Source organism: Cygnus olor, chromosome 2, assembly GCF_009769625.2.
Source record: "Cygnus olor isolate bCygOlo1 chromosome 2, bCygOlo1.pri.v2, whole genome shotgun sequence".
Lineage (NCBI taxonomy): Eukaryota > Metazoa > Chordata > Aves > Anseriformes > Anatidae > Cygnus > Cygnus olor.
Window position 1 is genome coordinate 86,686,210 of NC_049170.1, and position 18,527 is coordinate 86,704,736.

The 18,527-nt window shown below is 38.4% G+C and overlaps 1 protein-coding gene across 1 annotated transcript in view; it reads left to right on the top strand.

Annotated features, from left to right (window-relative positions):
• ABCA13 (ATP binding cassette subfamily A member 13) overlaps nt 1–18,527 on the top strand; it is a 181,900-nt gene that overhangs the window by 98,680 nt on the left and 64,693 nt on the right. Inside the window, exons 38-42 of the mRNA XM_040547761.1 lie at nt 11,301–11,547; nt 12,410–12,499; nt 13,290–13,362; nt 14,974–15,092; nt 15,470–15,557. Of these exons, the coding sequence (XP_040403695.1) occupies nt 11,301–11,547; nt 12,410–12,499; nt 13,290–13,362; nt 14,974–15,092; nt 15,470–15,557 (617 nt within the window). The remainder of the gene's footprint in view (nt 1–11,300; nt 11,548–12,409; nt 12,500–13,289; nt 13,363–14,973; nt 15,093–15,469; nt 15,558–18,527) is intronic.

Sequence of the window (18,527 nt, forward strand, 5' to 3'; positions counted from 1 at the left end):
TTAGTAGAATAACTCCAGTAGAGATAGCACCTAAGATATTCTTAATTATGGATGATGCAATACATTAGACCAAGTACTCTGTTCACAGTAAGCTAGTTCTTGCCTAAGTTGTAAAAGTTAAAGTGGCTAAGTGTCACCCTTGTCTTTTGAGGTGACATCCTGGTCCTGCTTAAAAAGTTTGCTCCATTTGTTGTCAGCTTTCTTTGAGCAATTCCAGGAGGCTTGTTCCAGAGTGCTTTACACACTGACTCCAAAGTTTTGCCTACAAAGGCCGCTAACTGCACACTGAGCAGCTGCATAATAAAATTCATCTGCACTACAAAACTGGACAGCCACAGCTTAAACAACCCCTTGCTAGGAAGCGAGTTACCAGTGTGAAGTATTTGAAAACACCAGGTTCAAAAATATGGTTCCCTCTATCCTTGCTATATTTAATCTGTCAAATTTGAAAACACTTTGTATTTAATATTTAGTATTAAAGCTTGAATTGAATGTTTTATGCTGAGGTAGAGAGAACATTCAGCTTGTGCTTTTCTTCTGCTCTTTCACTAAATCATAGAATCGTAGAGTCACAGACTCATTTAGGTTGAAAAAGACCTCTAAGATTATCAATCTAACCATTAACATAGCACTGTGAATTCTACCACTAAACTATGTCCCTAAGCATCACATCTACCCATCTTTTGAATACCCCCAGGGCTGGTGACTCTTCACCAAGCACAGCAGAATGACTGTAGGTTGTAGCCCTATTGTTTAAATTGGAATCAATCTTGAAATGTTATTACCTTAGTCTAGAGGCAGGGATTGGATGGTTTAGTTTAGCTTTCTGAGTATTGATTTACACTTCTGTGGTGGTTTCACTCAGTAGGAGAACCGAACTCCACCACAACTGGTCTCTTATTCCCCCTCCTCAAAGGGAAAGGGGGAGAAAATATGATGAAAAGGGCTCAAGGGTTAAGATAAGGATGTGAAGATCACTCAAACATTATCATCATGGGCAAAACAGACTCAGTGTAGGGAGATTAGAGAAACTTATTGCCTATTACTAATAAGCTAGAGAAGTGAGAAACAGAAAACAAACTAAAAGCAACCTCCCTCCATCCACCCTCTTCCACCTCCTCTCCCGAAGTGGCTCTGGGGAATGGAGGCTGTAGTCAGTCCCTGACACTTCATCTCCGCTGCTCCTTCACCGTCAGACTCCGCCCCTGCTCCACGTGGGGTCCCTTCCACGGGATGCCGTCCTTCCCGAACTGAGCCTGCGGGGGCTGCCCACAGGCAGCAGGTCTTCAAGCACTGCTCCCACGTGGCTCCGTACCACGGGGTCCATCCCTCAGGAGCAAACTGCTCCAGCACGGGTCCCCCACGGGCGGCAGCTCCCCCCAGACCCCCTGCTCCTGCGTGGGCTTCTCTCCACGGGCTGCAGCTCCGGCCCGGGGCCTGCTCCTGTGGGGGCTCTCCATGGGCCGCAGCCTCCTCCAGGCCACATCCACCTGCTCCACCGGGGGCTCCTCCATGGGCTGCAGCGTGGAGATCTGCTCCATGTGGGACCCACGGGCTGCAGGGGGACAGCCCGCTCCACCAGGGGCCTCTCCACAGGCCGCAAAGGAACTGCTGCTGTGTGCCTGGAGCACCTCCTGCCCTCCTGCTGCACTCACCTTGAGACTGCAGGGCTGATTCTCCCTCCTCTCTCCCAGCTGCTGTTCCACAGCCGTGTTTTTTTTTCCCCTTTCTTAAATCTGCTCTCACAGAGTCACAAACAACATTGTTTATTGGCTCGCCTCTGGCCAGCAGCGGGTCCCTCTAGAGCCGGCTGAAACTGGCCCTTATCTAACATGGGGCAGCTGCTGGATTCTTCTCACAGAGGCTGCTCCTGCACTCCTCCCCCCCCGGCCCCGAAAAAAAAAAAAAAAAAGAAAACGGAAAAAAAAACAAACAAACAAACACAAACCAACAAAACCCTTGCTGCATTAACCCAATACAGCTTCTAAAATGAAAAGGAAATTATCTCAAAAAGTGAATGGTGGGAGCAGTGCATTCAGCACTGTGTTCTCCATCAAGACCAGACTAGTTTAGATGGCCCTTGGTTCTATATGCAATAACCCGTTTTTGATTCTCTTTGGGGTTTGCAAGATGATAGGTAGGTAGGCAGCACCATTGTTTACCATTTCTTTACGCTCTTGAAACAGTTGCATGCTTCTGATTGGAAAAGAGGAAGAAATCAAGTATTTTGTACTATAAAATTATTCTACACAAAATCTATTTAATAATTGAAGTAGGTGCTTTTACCACTCACGAAGTGTTACAATCCAAAATGACTATATGCTCAGATGAGTTTCTTTTATGGGTACATGCTTATCCATTTTGGTACTAGCAAAAATAACAAGTGGTATTTTGACATCAGCTAACACTTCAGCAGAAACTAGGGTGGTTTTTTCCTAGCTTTTGTGGTGGCTGTTATGGTTGATTTTACTAGCAGTGGTACCTTGGAAACCCAATCTAAAGTCAAGTTCTGTTGTTCCAGACACCCTGTGGACTAATAGTAATAAAAAGCAGATTCTCACTTCCTGTGACAGCTTGCAGCCTACTTTTAAGGCTGAATGCAATGAGTAGATAAAACAGGTGTATAGGTTGGGAAGGTAAGATTTATAAATCAGGTCCATAAATTAAAAGCAGAGAACTCAGTTTACTGACTTTTTAGCTACCACATTTACCAGCTAAATGTCAATTGGACTCTTGCTTCCCCACGTTTTCCCTTAAAACACATGGTGAGTGCGATACACATCTGTTCTAAAACTCTTATCTATTACCACACATGAGGTGTTGTTGCATGGTGTGACATTTATACTTCGTGAGGTATACTTTTATACTATGTCTGTTATTTTGGTATGAGTGATGAGAAAGCTTAATGGATTTTTGCAGTGGTATGAGGCAGGGTATTCTTGCATTAAATAGAAAGTAAGATAGTGAAGACCATCAGAAAATGCTAAGTATATTTCAGTATCTGTTATATGTGAATTTAAGAGGCTGGCTTACCTTCTTTGTATCTTGTTTGGGCATTACAGATACCTTAATTAATACTTTTTATAACAGAAGTATAACATGCATACTATAAATTGTCATAAATGTCTGAAGATGTAAAGGAGGGGAAAATTTCAATCTTATGTTTAGTTTGTAACCAATTTGTATAATTGCTAAGAAATATTTATATTACATTTAATGGTGCTCAGCTATGTGTCTATGTAATGCAGGCAATAGTATGTTCTAAGGTTGAAAAAGCACAAGTTCTTGATAAAAGAGATGAAATTAAAGGATGATGTTCTGGATGTGGATGAGGCTCCAGCATGCCTGGAAAGAATATGAAAACATCGAGTTGGATTCTTATTTACACTAGGAATCTCCTGTTAGGATGATTTTGTAGATATTTGCAAGTTTATAACATTATAAAACATTTCATATCTTTTATATTATGATAGGAAAGGTGTGCAGCTTCTAAAATTCTTCCATTGTTGATTTCATTTAGGTTGTCTTTGCTTCTTTCTTTTGTGAATCATTTTCATGTAACAGTGTGCCTTCTGTTCTTTCTTAATGTGCTCCAATTTGCTTCATTTCAGTGGTTAAGTAGGGAACTTCAGCTGTCATGTGCTCTGAATCACTCAAGTCTAAAGATGGGATGAATGTTTCCCAACTCTGTTGACTTCACGTCTTGGCTTCTATCAGTTTTTCTTGCTCATGCTTGTATAGTAACTACATACCATGTTATTTGGTAGAAGAAGGAATAAATGAAAATTGAAATGGACTCACTGATGCTGGACTGCTGTAGGAGGAGGTGGATTCAGATGGACTCTCTTCAAAGTTCACTTAGTAATCTGTAAAATGTTGAAGAGGTGAGGCAGTGGGAATTAATCTTTCTGGGGTGCTCACATGCTGTAGAGATGCCTGTAGTGTCGAAGCTGTGACTGCATAGTTTCACCTCTAATAGATTGACCTGTGTCAGCAATGGCAGTATATCAATTTAAGGAGCTGTTGATAATCTAGATAATGGTAATTCAGTTAGTATCCAAAAAACTAACATTTTGGCATGTATTGTCTTGCACTGCATATTTTTCAGATAATGATAGTGCTTTGTGAAAGACTAAAATAAAAAAAAAAAAGTGAAGGGAGGGGACAAAACCCACTATACCTCTTTTGTTTCTTTCCTTTTCCCTAGTGGATATTAGCAATGTATTTTCTATTGCCATTTAATTATGTGCCTTATGTGAGTCTGTACAATGTGTTTTCTATTTGCAACAAATCTGAATGAAAATCCCAGATGCAAACAGTGATGTCCAGGATCAAATGTTGTTGCTTGGATTCACCTCTGTCTATAGCTTGTTTAAAAATAAAAAAGTCAGCAAGAAACGGTAAAAAAAACAACAACAAAACAACCCCAACTATAACAACAACAAACACCACAGAGCTTAGATTTATTGTCCTCTAACTCCTCCTTGTGTTACACTTTCACTTCTTCTAAAAAGCACTTTATATTCCTCCTGGAGACTGTGCTAAGGCACACGGAAAATAAGGAGGTGATTAGTGACCTACAAAATGGCTTCACTAAGGGCAGATCATGCCTGGCAAATTTGGTGGCCTTCTACAGTGGGATTACAGCATTGGTGAATAGGGGAAGAGCAACATTAGATACTATCCCCCATGATATTCTTGTTTCTAAATTGGAGAGACATGGATTTTATGGACGGACTCTGTGGATAAGGAAGTGGCTGGATGGTCATACTCAAAATGTTGTAGTCAATGGCTCAATGTCCAAGTGGAGATCAGTAATGCGTGGTGTTCATCAGGGGTCAATACTGGGACCTGTGCTGTTTGACATCTTTGTTGGTGACATGGACAGTGAGACTGAGTGCACTCTCAGCAAGTTTGCAGATGACACCAAGCTGTGTGGTATGGTCAACACACTGGAGGGAAGGGGTGTCATCCAGAGGGACCTGGACAGGCTTGAGAGGTAGGCCTGTGCGAACCTCATGAGGTTCAACAAGGCCAAGTGCAAGGTCCTTAACCTGGGCCGAGGCAATCTCAAGCACAAATATAGGCTGGGCAGAGAATGGACTGAGACAAGCCCTGAGAATAAGGACCTGGGGTTGTTGATGGATGAGAAGTTCATCGTGAGCTGGCAATCACAGAATCACAGAATGTTAGGGATTGGAAGGGACCTTGAAAGATCATCTAGTCCAATCCTCCTGCCGGAGCAGGAACACCTAAATCATGTCACACAGGAACGTGTCCGGGTGTGTTTTGAATGTCTCCAGAGGAGACTCCACAACTCCCCCAGGCAGCCTGTTCCAGTGCTCTGTCACCCTCACCATAAAAAAGTTTAGTCTCATGTTTAAGCAGAACCTCCTACGTTCCAGCTTGCACCCATTGTCCCTTGTCCTATCATTGGATGTCACCGAGAAGAACCTGGCTCCGTCCTCCTGACACTCACCCTTTACATATTTATAGACATTAATAAGGTCACCCTTCAGTCTCCTCTTCTCCAAGCTAAAGAGACTCAGCTCCCTCAGCCTTTCCTCATAAGGGAGGTGCTCCACTCCCTTAATCATCCTCGTGGCTCTGCACTGGACTCTCTCAAGCAGTTCCCTGTCCTTCTTGAACTGAGGGGCCCTGATTGGATGCAATATTCTAGATGTGGTCTCACCAGGGCAGAGTAGAGGGAGAGGAGAACTTCTCTTGACCTACCAAGCACACCCTTTCTGATACATCCCAGAATGCCATTGGCCTGAAAGCCAAACATATCCTGGACTGCATCAAAAGAAGCATGGCCAGCAGGTTGAGAGAGGTGATTCTTCTCTCCCCTTCTTCTCTGCTCTTGTGCAACCCCACCTGGAGTACTGTGTTCAGCTCTGAGGCCCCCAGCACAAGAAGGACATGGACCTGTTGGAAAGAATCCAGAGGAGGGCCTCCGATCACGACGATCAGAGAACTGGAGCACCTCTCTGATGAAGAAAGGCTGAGAGAGCTGAGGATGTTCAGCCTGGAGAAGAGAAGGCTCCAGGGAGACCTTATAGCAGCCTTTTGGTACATAAAACGAGCCTACAGGAAAGCTGGGGCCCAAACCATTCTATGAATCTGTGATTCTATGGCTGTATCTTTCCTTTCCTAATCATTCTATGATTCTTTAAGACAGTGAAGGACAGATACATTTCCTCTGGTACTCCCATCTCTTTGACATTTAAATGTAATGGTGCGTAACTAGTTCTCCAGTCCCTTACAGGTTGCTGTGGGTAGGCCTGGCACGAATATTCATTTCTTCTAAATAGAGAATTAGGTAGTTTGAATGAGGTTTACCCTATTCCTTTCCTAATCTTGGCTACAGATGAGCTTTTTGTTCATGCTCATTTCTCTGCAGAATGCAAAAACGAGGGGCTTAAAGAGGTTACAAGTCTGCCATCTGCTGTCTGTCCTTTTCTGAGGATGGTTTTTTAGGTTGTGGGTTTGGATTGGGGATGGGGGGGCGGGAGGGGGAGGCAGGTGAAAGTATTCAATATGTTTTTTAATATGTTTTTCTGATTATGTTGGTTCTTTCTTGGATTTCCATCACAAATCAATTGTGTACTTCATGCTGTTCTCTTAGTGCCCTACACATCTTAAGTGATGGCATCTTAAGCAATAAGAATGTGTTTGATAAAGGAAGGAAATTCTCTGATCAGTCAACCGTCTGGCTTGAAGAGACTTGGGAGATTTGAGTTGTGAAGGGGATTCCTTACAAGATTGTTTAGTGACGGAAAACTGTGCTTTAGCTTCAAAATATGTTAATTTTACTGATGAGCTCTATAGTTACCTAGATCTCAGTTATTCTGTCTTAATGATATTCAGGCCCACTGAGACTCATTCTGAAGTCCAGGGCCCAGAACATGAAGTTGAATTTTTAATTTTTGGTTCTACCACTAACTGTAGAGCAGTCTATAGATAAGGATTTTCAGAATCTTTGTTCTGAAATTTTAGGACTTGTTCTGTTTCCCTGCTATTAATTACAAGAATTGGAAAACACCAAGAATCTTTTCCAAAATATAAAGGAGAGTCCGGATGGTTGGGAAGTACAACTTAATTGTGAACATAATTGCACTTCTTGCATTTAATTGCAATCATAAGTCAAGAAAGACAGCTTCTAACATTTGGGTCAGATTTTTAATTTTGTGATCTAAATTATTAATGAGAATATTTCCATAAGCTTTCTGCATAAAAATTGACTTCATAACAGAGAGGTCAGCTGGTCTTGTTCTAGTCTTCTAGACTGTATGATTACCAGCTGTAATCAGAAATTGTTCCCATAAATATGTGCTTCATTTATGATGGTAAATTACTTACACGCTTTATAAAGCAAAGCATAATTTTGTAGGTTCTAGTTAAAAGAAAAGTAAAGTAGATACTGCATATAGGATTATTGAACGTGAAAGGTTAAATGTCAGGTGTATGTATAAATCCTATTCAAGTTTTTCTTTTTCCAAGTGATTTAATACCTAAGGAATCTCAAAAGTTATATTGGGTACTGCATGTCTACAGCCAAACAAAATTGTACAATGCCTAGAAAACACAAGTGATCAGTATAAGAATGCATAATGCTATTGTATAAATCAGTAGTGCTTCCACTTGTGATAGGCAGCCGTGCTGAACACAGTATGTCTCAAGACTGATACAGCAGTAATATAAGGGGACTTGAGGCAAGTGGTGGAGGTTGATTAGGACTATAAAGATTTTTATACGAGGATACTGAGAGCTTGAGATTGTTTATGCAGAAGATAGATTGGGAACTTCTGTAATCTATCTCCCCAGAGCAAGATTTAGGAGCATATCCAGTTCCATCAAACAGAATAAATTCAAAACAGATGAACAAGGTGGTTTTTGTTTTGTTTTGTTTTTTTAACTTGAAACACAGTGGAATGACAGAATTTAAGGTCACAAAGATTGAAATTTGATTCAGAAAGACATTTGACACCTTCCTTGTGGATAAATTGAAATAATAAATACATACTTTCTTAGAAGAGACAATAATTTTAAAAAGGAAAAAAAATGCCTAAGGCAAATAAATACTTTTAATATAATGTATCTTCTTGTGATATATCTTGGCTGGCCAGGTTTAGAAATACTGAGTAAAAGTCAGGATGTTGGACAAAATGAACCATTGTTTTGATTCAGGGCGACAGTTTCTCTTCCTATTGCAATCTGAATTAATTTGTTATCATTTCTCTCTGTTCTATTTGCCAAGAAATAACATGAATGATAACTGTTTTCCCTTTCTGCCCCCATAAAGTAATTGTCATAGTCCTCTTTCAGAGATTCAAAGGGGCAAATATTTTGAAGCATTTTTCACTCACATTTCAAGCTTATAATCTGTGAACAGGTCTGGGACTATGGCAGATATTTCAATTCTATGCTGCTTCTCTGTCCTTTTCCGGCATTTCATTGCTTTGATAAATGAGAGAGAGTATATTTTACAATTTCAGGGATGCTCAGCTGGAAAAGCTTACAGGATCTCATTTATTCTAAAAACACCCATCCCTTGCAAATTGTTCTGCTTCCAAGTGTCTCAATTTCTGTGTTGAGTCAACTGTTGAAAATCTCACTATAATAATTCAAAAAGCTTGATACATTCATAAGAAGTTTGCTTAAAAAAGAATTTCTTCTTTTACTAAGATTGTCTTCTGCTACTACCTAAATTAGAGAAAAGCCAAATTCCAAACCCCAAATGTAACTGTTCTTGATTGGGGCACTTCAATACTGGACCAGGATCTGAATTTTGTTGCTTTTTTCTCCATAATGGACCAAAATCCTAACTCCTATTTCTACCAGCTGTCAAATTAGTAAGATACATCTGTGATTAGAACTGCTTACAGACAGAATTTCTATTCTATGGGAATCTGTAGGAAAAAAAAAACAGCAAACAAACAAAAAAAAACCAACAAAAAGCCATTCAGTTGCAGAATTAAAAGAATAAATACTGTTTTATTTTTCAGTAATAAAAGCAAAATTAATTACTTAGAAGTAATTGAAATCTGAATGAAACAGGAGCTATTAAGGTCTGAAGAAACATTTGGGGGATTATCTTGTCCAACCACCTACTCAAGGCAGGTCAAGTTAGAACAGGTTATTCAGGGTCTTGTCCTGATTTTGAGATGTGTTGGTCTCCATGACAGCAATTTTTTTCCTCATATATTTATTGAGTCATAGTTTCCTGTGCTCCATCTTTTGCTTGTTTCTTCTTTGTCTATTCCCTGAAAAGTGACCCTTTTCCCTGGTGCTACTAGGGCCCCTGGGTGCTGCTGCTGAACTGACTCTGCCCACCAATCCTGCTGGAAGGTGTCCTTCATCCCAGTGCCGAGCACCACAGTCACCTCCAAACAGTGCAGGCCCCCACCCGGTGTGGCTGTGTGCACATGCATGTGCTAACCAGAACTGTCAGCCAGTGTTTTCCCCACCATTGGCTCTGATGGACAGCATCAGTAACCAACTGTTCCTTGGCTGGACCCAGTACTGCTACTCTAGCCCATAGTGTGGCGCAGAACAGTATGGTCAGTCATCGTTGTAGTCTTACTCACCCTATTTGTTCTAAGGATGCTGTGGGAGGCCATGTCACAGGCTGTGTTCAGTCAAGGGAAACATCGTCCATTGATCATCCCTCGTTCACCAAACAGGTCCTGTCTTCACAGCTCTCAGTTGGGCCAGGCAGGATTTGACCTTGGTAAAGCCTTGCTGGCTATTCCCAAGCACCTTGTTTTTCATATCTTGGGTGTGAGTTCCTGGGAGATTTCATCTGTAACCATCCCAGAGACTGAGGCTGACCAGCATTTATTTACCAGGATCCTCCTTTTTGCTTATCTTGAAGGTGGATGTGATCTTTATCTTTTCCAGAAGTCTTTGTGTTGGGAAGTTCACAAGGTATCCCATGTCACCATGAAGTCACACTTGACTTCCTCCTCTTCTGTACGCCCAAACCCTAGAAGCTGCCATTTCACATAACATGTCTACTTGATGACTAATTAAAATCTTCCATAAAAAGCACATGTAATTTTTAATATAAGAAATCGTAAGTTTACAGTCCACGTACTGGTTGTTACAGAGCACAGAATTTGAGCTGCATTGTTCAATGGCTACTCTGTTGGGAATTCAACTTGTCTTTTCTGCCATCTCCTCCCCTCTTTTATCCCACAGCTCTGTCTTCTGGGATTAAAATTCTAGTAAACCAGAAGAAGCAGTGCAAAGTGAAGGGCAGTTAATTTGAAGTTATGTGAAGGCTCTCATACAAGCAGTTGTTAAAATGTAACTTGGAAATGCTGTTTATAGTTGTCTCAGTACATAGAAGGCAGTAAGAGACAAATCACAAGGGATCGTAAAATATGGTATGTCTTTGAGCACTATGATAAACAGTCTCTTTAGTCTTGCTACAGTGCAAATACCTGTGGTAATAAATCTACGGGAGACTGCTATACTCTAAGGAGGAAAAGAGGCTGGAGGTATGTTCAGTTTGGCAAGGCCACAGGAGATGCTGGTAATAGCCTGCACATACCTAAAAGTCATTGGGATCTAAAATGGAGGCAAAGGGATTGGTGATTCTCAAAAGTGTTTAACAAAGAGCAACAAAATGAAATTCGGGTAGAGCATATCAGAAAAATGTGTGTTTGGTGAGATGTTAATAAGCTGCAGAAACACTCCCATGGGAATATGAGGGACAGCCCATGAGCTGGGATTATGAAAATTGCTTTGACGAGCACATTAATAACTGTTAGCAGTCCTCTATGGGCACAAGAATGAAGGGAATGTTTTTACAAGAATCCACCTCTCTCGCTTCTATGATTCTCTGTTACATACTCTGAAGATGTCATGTTGAAATCCTGTGGAAAAGTTGCCGCTGATTTCAGTCAGAGTGGATCACAAACTTGGTGCTAATACAGGCCATGTTTGTCAGTCATTTGTCTAGGGGCAAAAGTGGCAATGCACAAGAAATAGTTGTGCCAGTACAAAGACCTCTGGGCAATAGGTATTCAGTACTCCTTTAGCTGCGTACAGGGAGCTACAAAGATACCTCGGCTGAAGATCTGTTTTCCCTTTGTAGGCAGAGCTAATTATTTTTTAATGGTGTGTGGGGAGAGGTTCGTACTGCTTCATCCAGGAGAATACTAAATTTGTATAGTTTTGCTTTTCTGTCAAAAAGGCCATTGTGTTCTATATTTGAAAATGTAATATAAGCAAGGTTAATTTGATTTGCCTTGTTTGTCAGAAGTTTGTTTTGTTTTGGTTTTGTCACACAGATATCTCACTTACAGGGGCCTCATGTGTGTGTGGAGCCAGTCTTGTTCTTGCACAAATAGTTGCCATTCTGATGAAGAGGTTTCACCACGCCAGGCGAGACTGGAGAGGAAGTCTGTCAAACATGCTGCTGCCCATCGTCTTTGTTGCACTGGCAATGGCCTTGTTTAGCGTGAAGCCGCTGGCTATTGCTTATCCTTCTCTCAAGCTGACACCAAGACTTTACAAGAATGCAGAATCCTTCTTTAGGTAAGGGGCTCATCAATCTTCATCAGTATCGTGGGTTCTGGGATCTTTAACCTTGAGTTCTCATATTTTAATGAATATTTCTTGTAATAGGTTACTTTTTTTATTTTTTATTTTTATGTTCCAGTTGTTTAGCACATTTTAATAGATTATTATGAGGGGGACATAAAAATGGAAAAACATTGTGCAAAGGATTTGCTGGAGAAAAGGACAAAGATTTTGGAGCAGTTTGGATTGGGCAATCTGTTTCAATACAAGTCATGACCATTTATATGTAAATGACTAAGTGCATTTAAACAAGCATTTGCATGCTTCAACTTATTTAGTTGATTAGGTCTGAAGTAATTTTCTCAAAATTTCTCATCTTTGACAGTGCCATAGAGCACTAAGAAAGCTTGGTGCCCTTCTAAATGAACCTCCACTTTCTATTTTTTTTTAAGCTTTGAAACCAACTAGACTATTTCATATTATAGTTTTTTATCTACAGTACCTATATGTCATCTCTGAATTATTCTGTATTAAGTGCATATCACACAGATTGTTTTATCTACTGGACAAATATCCAGATACCTTCATAAAGATAATGTGATGATGTTTGAATTTATAAATGAAACATAGATTACCTAAAATGTGCTGCTAGGAATGCATGTTTGTATTGAGGTTTCTTTACATGTTCACAAGCAGTTTATGAAATGAGATCATTTTGTTGTTTTGGTATGTTTCCTATGCATGGATTTGATAGTTCTTAAATTTCTTGATAAACATGTAGAATCATGAGGCTTAAAGTTAATAGAACTAGACATTGTAACATGTTTGTGTTTCTTTCCCCTTTCCACCCTCCGATGCCGTGGCCCACTTTGAACAGCACTGAAGATGATAACCTAGGAAACCTTTCTCAGATTCTACTGAGATATTTCTTTGACTGGGACCACACATGCATGCATTCTAAGCAAGGGTAACTGTATAATGTAACTAATTCAAAATGCTTTATACTGATTTAACACTTGCTGCTAATTTGAAATGGAGACTATGACAGTAGTGAAGAAATCAATAAATCTAACATATTTTCCATGAAGTGTAACAGTAAAAATTAATTAGCCTAAAGTTGCGATTAGGAACAAATTTTGCTGATACCTAAAAAAAAAAAAAAAAAAAGGTAAAATAGTACATAAAAACAAATGTTGTAAAGAAGTGGTAAATTAAATATATTTTGCTATGTAGTGTGGACTGTCTTAGGCTTTTATTGGCAGTGTGAGGTTAATGTAAAATCCTCTTTGATGGAGGAGCTAGTATCTAGGTAGAATATGTAAGTAGGCTTCACTGTTAAAGGTCTGATTCTAATCCCTTAGAATTTAGCGACAGCTTTCCCATTTATTTCAGGAGGATTTTGATCAAGTCTGTTGTCCATATGAATGTAGGTTAGACAATAATTACAATGGTAGGAAAAATTCCAGGTGTCCAAAGTCAGGAGTACAAAATGGCTACCACGCTTTAGTTAACTTACTGATGAAAACACAAAGCATGTAGCTCATCTGTTGGTTTACTCACGTAAATATTTGTTGTGAATCCACCTTGATTCAAATGAGCAAAATTGATATACCTTCAGACACAGCTGCCACTGTGACAAAATACTAAGAACTTGCTCAAGATTACAGATATACTTGTTACTCTGTGGATTTCTTCTGTAGAGTCATGTACTTCTTTCTCATAATGGCTGTGTCTATCATTATGTTTATTCCCATTAGAAAAAATAATTCATGTTGGCAGATGGAATCTTCTTCACCCCAGGATTCATGTGGATGTGTGTCTGAACAGGAGGTATGTCCATGTATAAGTGTGTGCAAGTATTTATGTAAAAATGGTGTGTGTGTGTGTTATATAATACTTTGACTATTCTTTTTGAAGAGGTAGAGAAAGAGATGAGGAAGTAAACCCTCAGAGCACTGGCTTTTTTCTGATGAGATATTTCTTTGTTTCATTTAATGTTTGGCCTACATCTTTTGAAGTCTTCAGGGAAAGAGGTTGCATGCATGCTTTTGTTGCATATCTATGTGTGTGTGTGTGTGTGTGTGTGCATGTATATATACATACTAGAGAAGGCTATAGGTTGACCTGAAGTAAAAGGAATCAAAGACAGCTGAACTATTTCCAGCAGATGGAACTTTAAACCTGATATAGGACATTGCTTAAAAAATAGTCAGATAAAACAAGGATAAAACTTGATTACGTGGTAGACTACCTACTCCCAAAGGGAAGGTCAAGCTACCAGGGAATCTACATCTGACTAAGATGTAATTGTTAAGAGTTTATTTGTGCATTGGACTGTATATCTGAAAATAAAACAGCTCTTCAGGAAAGAACGGATTTTGAAAAATATAATGAATTTCTGACCTCCTTGACTGGTGAGTTTTCCAGCTGACTTATTCTTAGGTTGAATAATAACCGGGAATATGAAACTGAGTCTGAACCGTCTAATTTATTTGCCTGGATGGGACTATTGCATCAACTATTTATATCTTTATGAAAGAGACAAGTTATTTACAGTAAGAGTTGCATCTGAAATATAGCAATATAGTTTTGTGGAAGGGGGAACTATTTTTTTTTTCTGGGCAAGGAACAAGTTTTCTTCTAATACTATAGAAAGATACCTAGAATACAAGAAGCTTAAATAAAGTGGCAATTGAAACTCAAGCTCAGGGAGAGGCCCCATTAACTGTGGAAGTTCAAAGGAGAGAAGTCACTTGACAATGGGGACAAAAATTTTATTTGTGAGCTATGGTAAATCAGAATGTCTTCACTAAAGAGTGAATTTTAGCTTGTGGATGGTTGAGATGTCAAATGAGCATTACAAATTTTCAGGTTTTATGCATTATATACTTAATGAGGTTTCCCAGGTATCTTATCATAATACCTGTCTCTTTTTCTTTGGTTGTGAGAATGTCCCACTGAATTGCTAGAAAACATCTTCCCTTTTTCTCTACTGCAGTCCCTCAGTGAAACTTTTAGAAGCATATTGCACAAATAAAAATTTTGTTTTCATCCAGATTCATGTAGTGCCTCTTTTTGTTTCTTTTCAGGAACAAGAATTGAATAGAAGTCTCATTGCCTTTTTCATTGCTATACAACTTTCTAAACTTATTTTTAAGTTTTGATGTTTTCAAAAATGACTTACAGGGTTGCAAGAGATATCAAAGGTGGTTCTCATGTGTAGATAACAGCTACAATTATTTGAGATGCCTTATAAACATAAAACCACACATAATTTATTGAAAAGTTATCAAAGCTGAAAGAGGCAAATCCAGTTGACAAGCAATGCTGTAAAAACTATGTGCAAATTTTAAAAAAATGGCTAAATGTAGTGCCACTGATTTTTAAGGAGCCCTGTACTTATTTTATGTATTAAATATTTTACGTTATACTTTTTTCCAGATGTGTCCGAGTTTCAACACCTCTGTTCTCTATGTGAAGAATAAGAAAGGACATATTCTGTATAATCTTTCAGGGTTCCTTGTGGAAGAATATTTAGTGAGGTCTTCCAACAAAGCAAGGTAACCCTAAAATGTCTGTGTGGTTTATCCCTTATGTATATAAAACAAACAAACAAACAAAAAAACCACAGTACTTCTTAATCCAAATCACGTCTGTGTTACTGGGTGTGTAAGGGGCAGTTGCCTTTATTGGATGTTATTAAGGTGTACGGCCAGGCTAAGGTAACGTGGAGTCCCCTCCATGGTGACTTCTCAGAGCTTCCTCCAGCAGCTGCATGACAATTGCTTCCAGGTATACACTGGCTCTTCTTGCCATGCAGTGAGTTCAGTTGAAAAATATAGTGTTAATATAGATATTTCCACTTTATCATTGCAAGAAAAGATTGCTAAGGAAGGCAGAGCTTAAGGCATGCTATTACCTTATTGTCTATTAACAGATATGGTGGTTGGTCTTTTGGAGGGAGGAAAGTCTCTGCATTTCAAGAACAAAAATTGAATAAGATCAAATCCAAGCCTGTGGCTAAGGTATGGGTTGCATGTGTGTGTATGTATGTATGTATTACCTCTTCAGTCTCCAGACTTCACTGCAATTAGCAAATAATAAATCTTTATATGAAATCCTTGCATTAAAAAATTGGGAGAAAAACTGTCTGACTAGTGTAGTCCATTTCTCTGTTCATAATTATATAAATATTCCCTTGTGTTCTGAAAAATTTTAAATGAGTTGAATGATACAGTTTTCTTGTGAACCTCTTTCAAAGTCCGTCTGAGCTCACCTTTAATTTTTTTTTAGGTAGTTCAAATCTTCTTCTTTCTTTGTTTGTGTTCTACAAAAAGTTAATGTCAGAATTGAAAAATGTCCATTGAACTTCTCAGAAATTAATTGTTACTGATGCTTGTTTCATTTCTGTAATAAATATTTTTCTTTGCTACATTTCTTTCTTTATTTTTTCCCCTCTTATCCTTAAGATGAAAAATCCTTAAAAATCAAGATAGAGTTTCTGCGAATATTACTTCTGCATGACAAGTGTACTACCTTGCATTTATAATTCTCTTTTCAAATATGAGCAATTTCCCCCTTTTTATCCCAGAGGAACTTGCACCTTGCTGAAATTGGTCAGGTTGTGAAATATGAATCTCTTCTGACAGTGGGTCATTCTGTCTTGCAATGCTACATGTAGCCATTGTTTTCTCTTTGGAGCTTCTCCCAAGAGCCAGGAACAGAAGGATTATTCTAAGTGCAGCTGAAGTCAGGAGCTTTTCCTTGAGACATTCTGGTACACACTGGAAGGACAGTGTGAAAACTTGGAGTAGGATCTAGAAGCTAAAAGGGAATTATCAGTGCAAAGCATTTTTTTATTTTTATTTTTTTCCATAGGGAATGTTTTGAAAGGTTCTTTTGAGGTCCATTCAGATGTAGACCATTAATGAGGAGAGAGAGTTTTGGAGGAGATTATGAAGAATCTCAGTGAGGCCTCTATTTCTGTATCCAAGCAAAACACATTTAGCCAGAGGAAGCTGTGAAGCTTGACCTTATGGATTCCAAATTAGAATATGAAAGGAAGGTGCTTCCTTTATATTATTTTATAGACACTAGATTTTATTTGCTCTTGCAAATGAAGAAGAGAAGCAACAGTATAATTAAGCTCTATCCCAAATCCCTTTTGGGGCAAACTGTAGTTAAAACAAGATGCAGATATTCTCCCTTGCCAACATAATTTCACATTTCATTTTGAAAGATTGTTGACTGTTTACAATGCCTTTGCCTTGTAGTTTTGAATAGCAATCTCTCTCTCATATCCACACCTTGTCTTATATATATTTTAATTTAGGTCATTTGTAATCCCCTTCTACCTCCAGATTTCTCATAGGTTTGAAATCCAGTTCCATTGATCCTTAATTAGGAACTTGAAGTCCTAGAGGATTGAAGTAAGATGTGTTTTTCTGACTGCTATTTTTGCTGTTTTTGTCCTATGTCTTTAATAATTTTAGACTTTTGTTTTGACATGCCAGTGCTGTGTTTTTTCTCCTTTTTTTCTCTTTTTTTTTTTTTTTTTTAATATCTTTGGCATAGAGCTCCACCTGGCATCAGCACAAGGATAAATTATAGTTATATTGCTAGTGAATAAGCTTCATATTTCAGAGCCAAAGAAAATAGTGGAGTAGATTTATAAAGGGCACTGTGTTATCTAAAATACCTCCTGGAAGTGGCTTTCAACTGATGCAATGTCAAATTATTGCATTAACCTTTTAGTAATTAATGACCAGACTTTTACTTTGACCTTTCAGGCTTGTTCATGAGACAGTGAATGTACCATTTACATAGTCTTATATGAAGTAAAATGAGAAATTTGCATTTGAACAGACTTACTGTACGATTAATTTCATTTTAGAAAATGTCTGAATCCTTATATGTTATTCTCCAATGCAACAGACATTTTTCCCAGTTCAGATAAAACAATTATTCAAATGCTGAAACAGTCTTCTGCTTTACTGTGCTGCATATGCATTGTACATACAGAGAAAGTGTATGTGTTCACACATGAGAAAGAATATTATTTACCATATGCCAGAGACTTGGCTGATTAAAACCATTGACAATGGACATTCATTGATGATCATTGCTGCATGGAGCACAACTGCTCCTTAACTTTTTTTTTTTTTTTTTTTCCTGAATGTATATTCCTTCATTTATTTTGGTAGTTGTGGACAAAGTTGCTGTTATATGTAACATAACTGAATACAGGAAGAACATGTAGGAATTTTAAATAGTCCTGAAAGACAACTTGTACTATTCAAATGGTAATCTGAAGTGTGCATTTTTCCAGTCTCAAAGGTTGGGATTTGAGGCTTTACTACCTAGTAATAGTATAAGTGTCTAGACAAAGTTCACTTGAAAAAAAAATCTCTCCACTTTAATACCCATTGTCTGGTATTAGCAATTTCTCTGCCCCTCCTCATCCTTTTTCCTTGATAGGCCACAGGTAAGTCAAAATATTAGTCTAACATAATTCTGGAATGTTAATGGTAGATAAAAATGGTATGTAGTAATGGGAAACATGTCTTTGCAGAATTTATTTTTAATGTAGAGATGGACAGTATTTTTTCCTAGGAACAAATTTTATCAGTCATGGATAGATGATAAAATTATAAAAATCAAAATTAATTGTCTCATTCTATATATTTTTTCCAATACTGATCTCTTTCCTGCCATTTGTAAATAATTACCTGTGAGACGCACAAGAAAGATGAAATATATTTCAGCTGGAACTAATGTTTTTCCTTTTTTGTATTTTAGCTTTGCAATCAATTTAGAATAAACCATAAGACTTTAGAAAAAAAAAGAAAAAAAAGCTTAAACATATCTTCCGAGAGCAATCTCAGACACTATTCCTTTTGCTTGTTGCCAGATTATAAGCAATTAAATAGCCAGCTTTAATTTGGTTATTTCCTGGTAGTTTGATTCAGTTAAATAATGCATCTTGGATGAAGAAT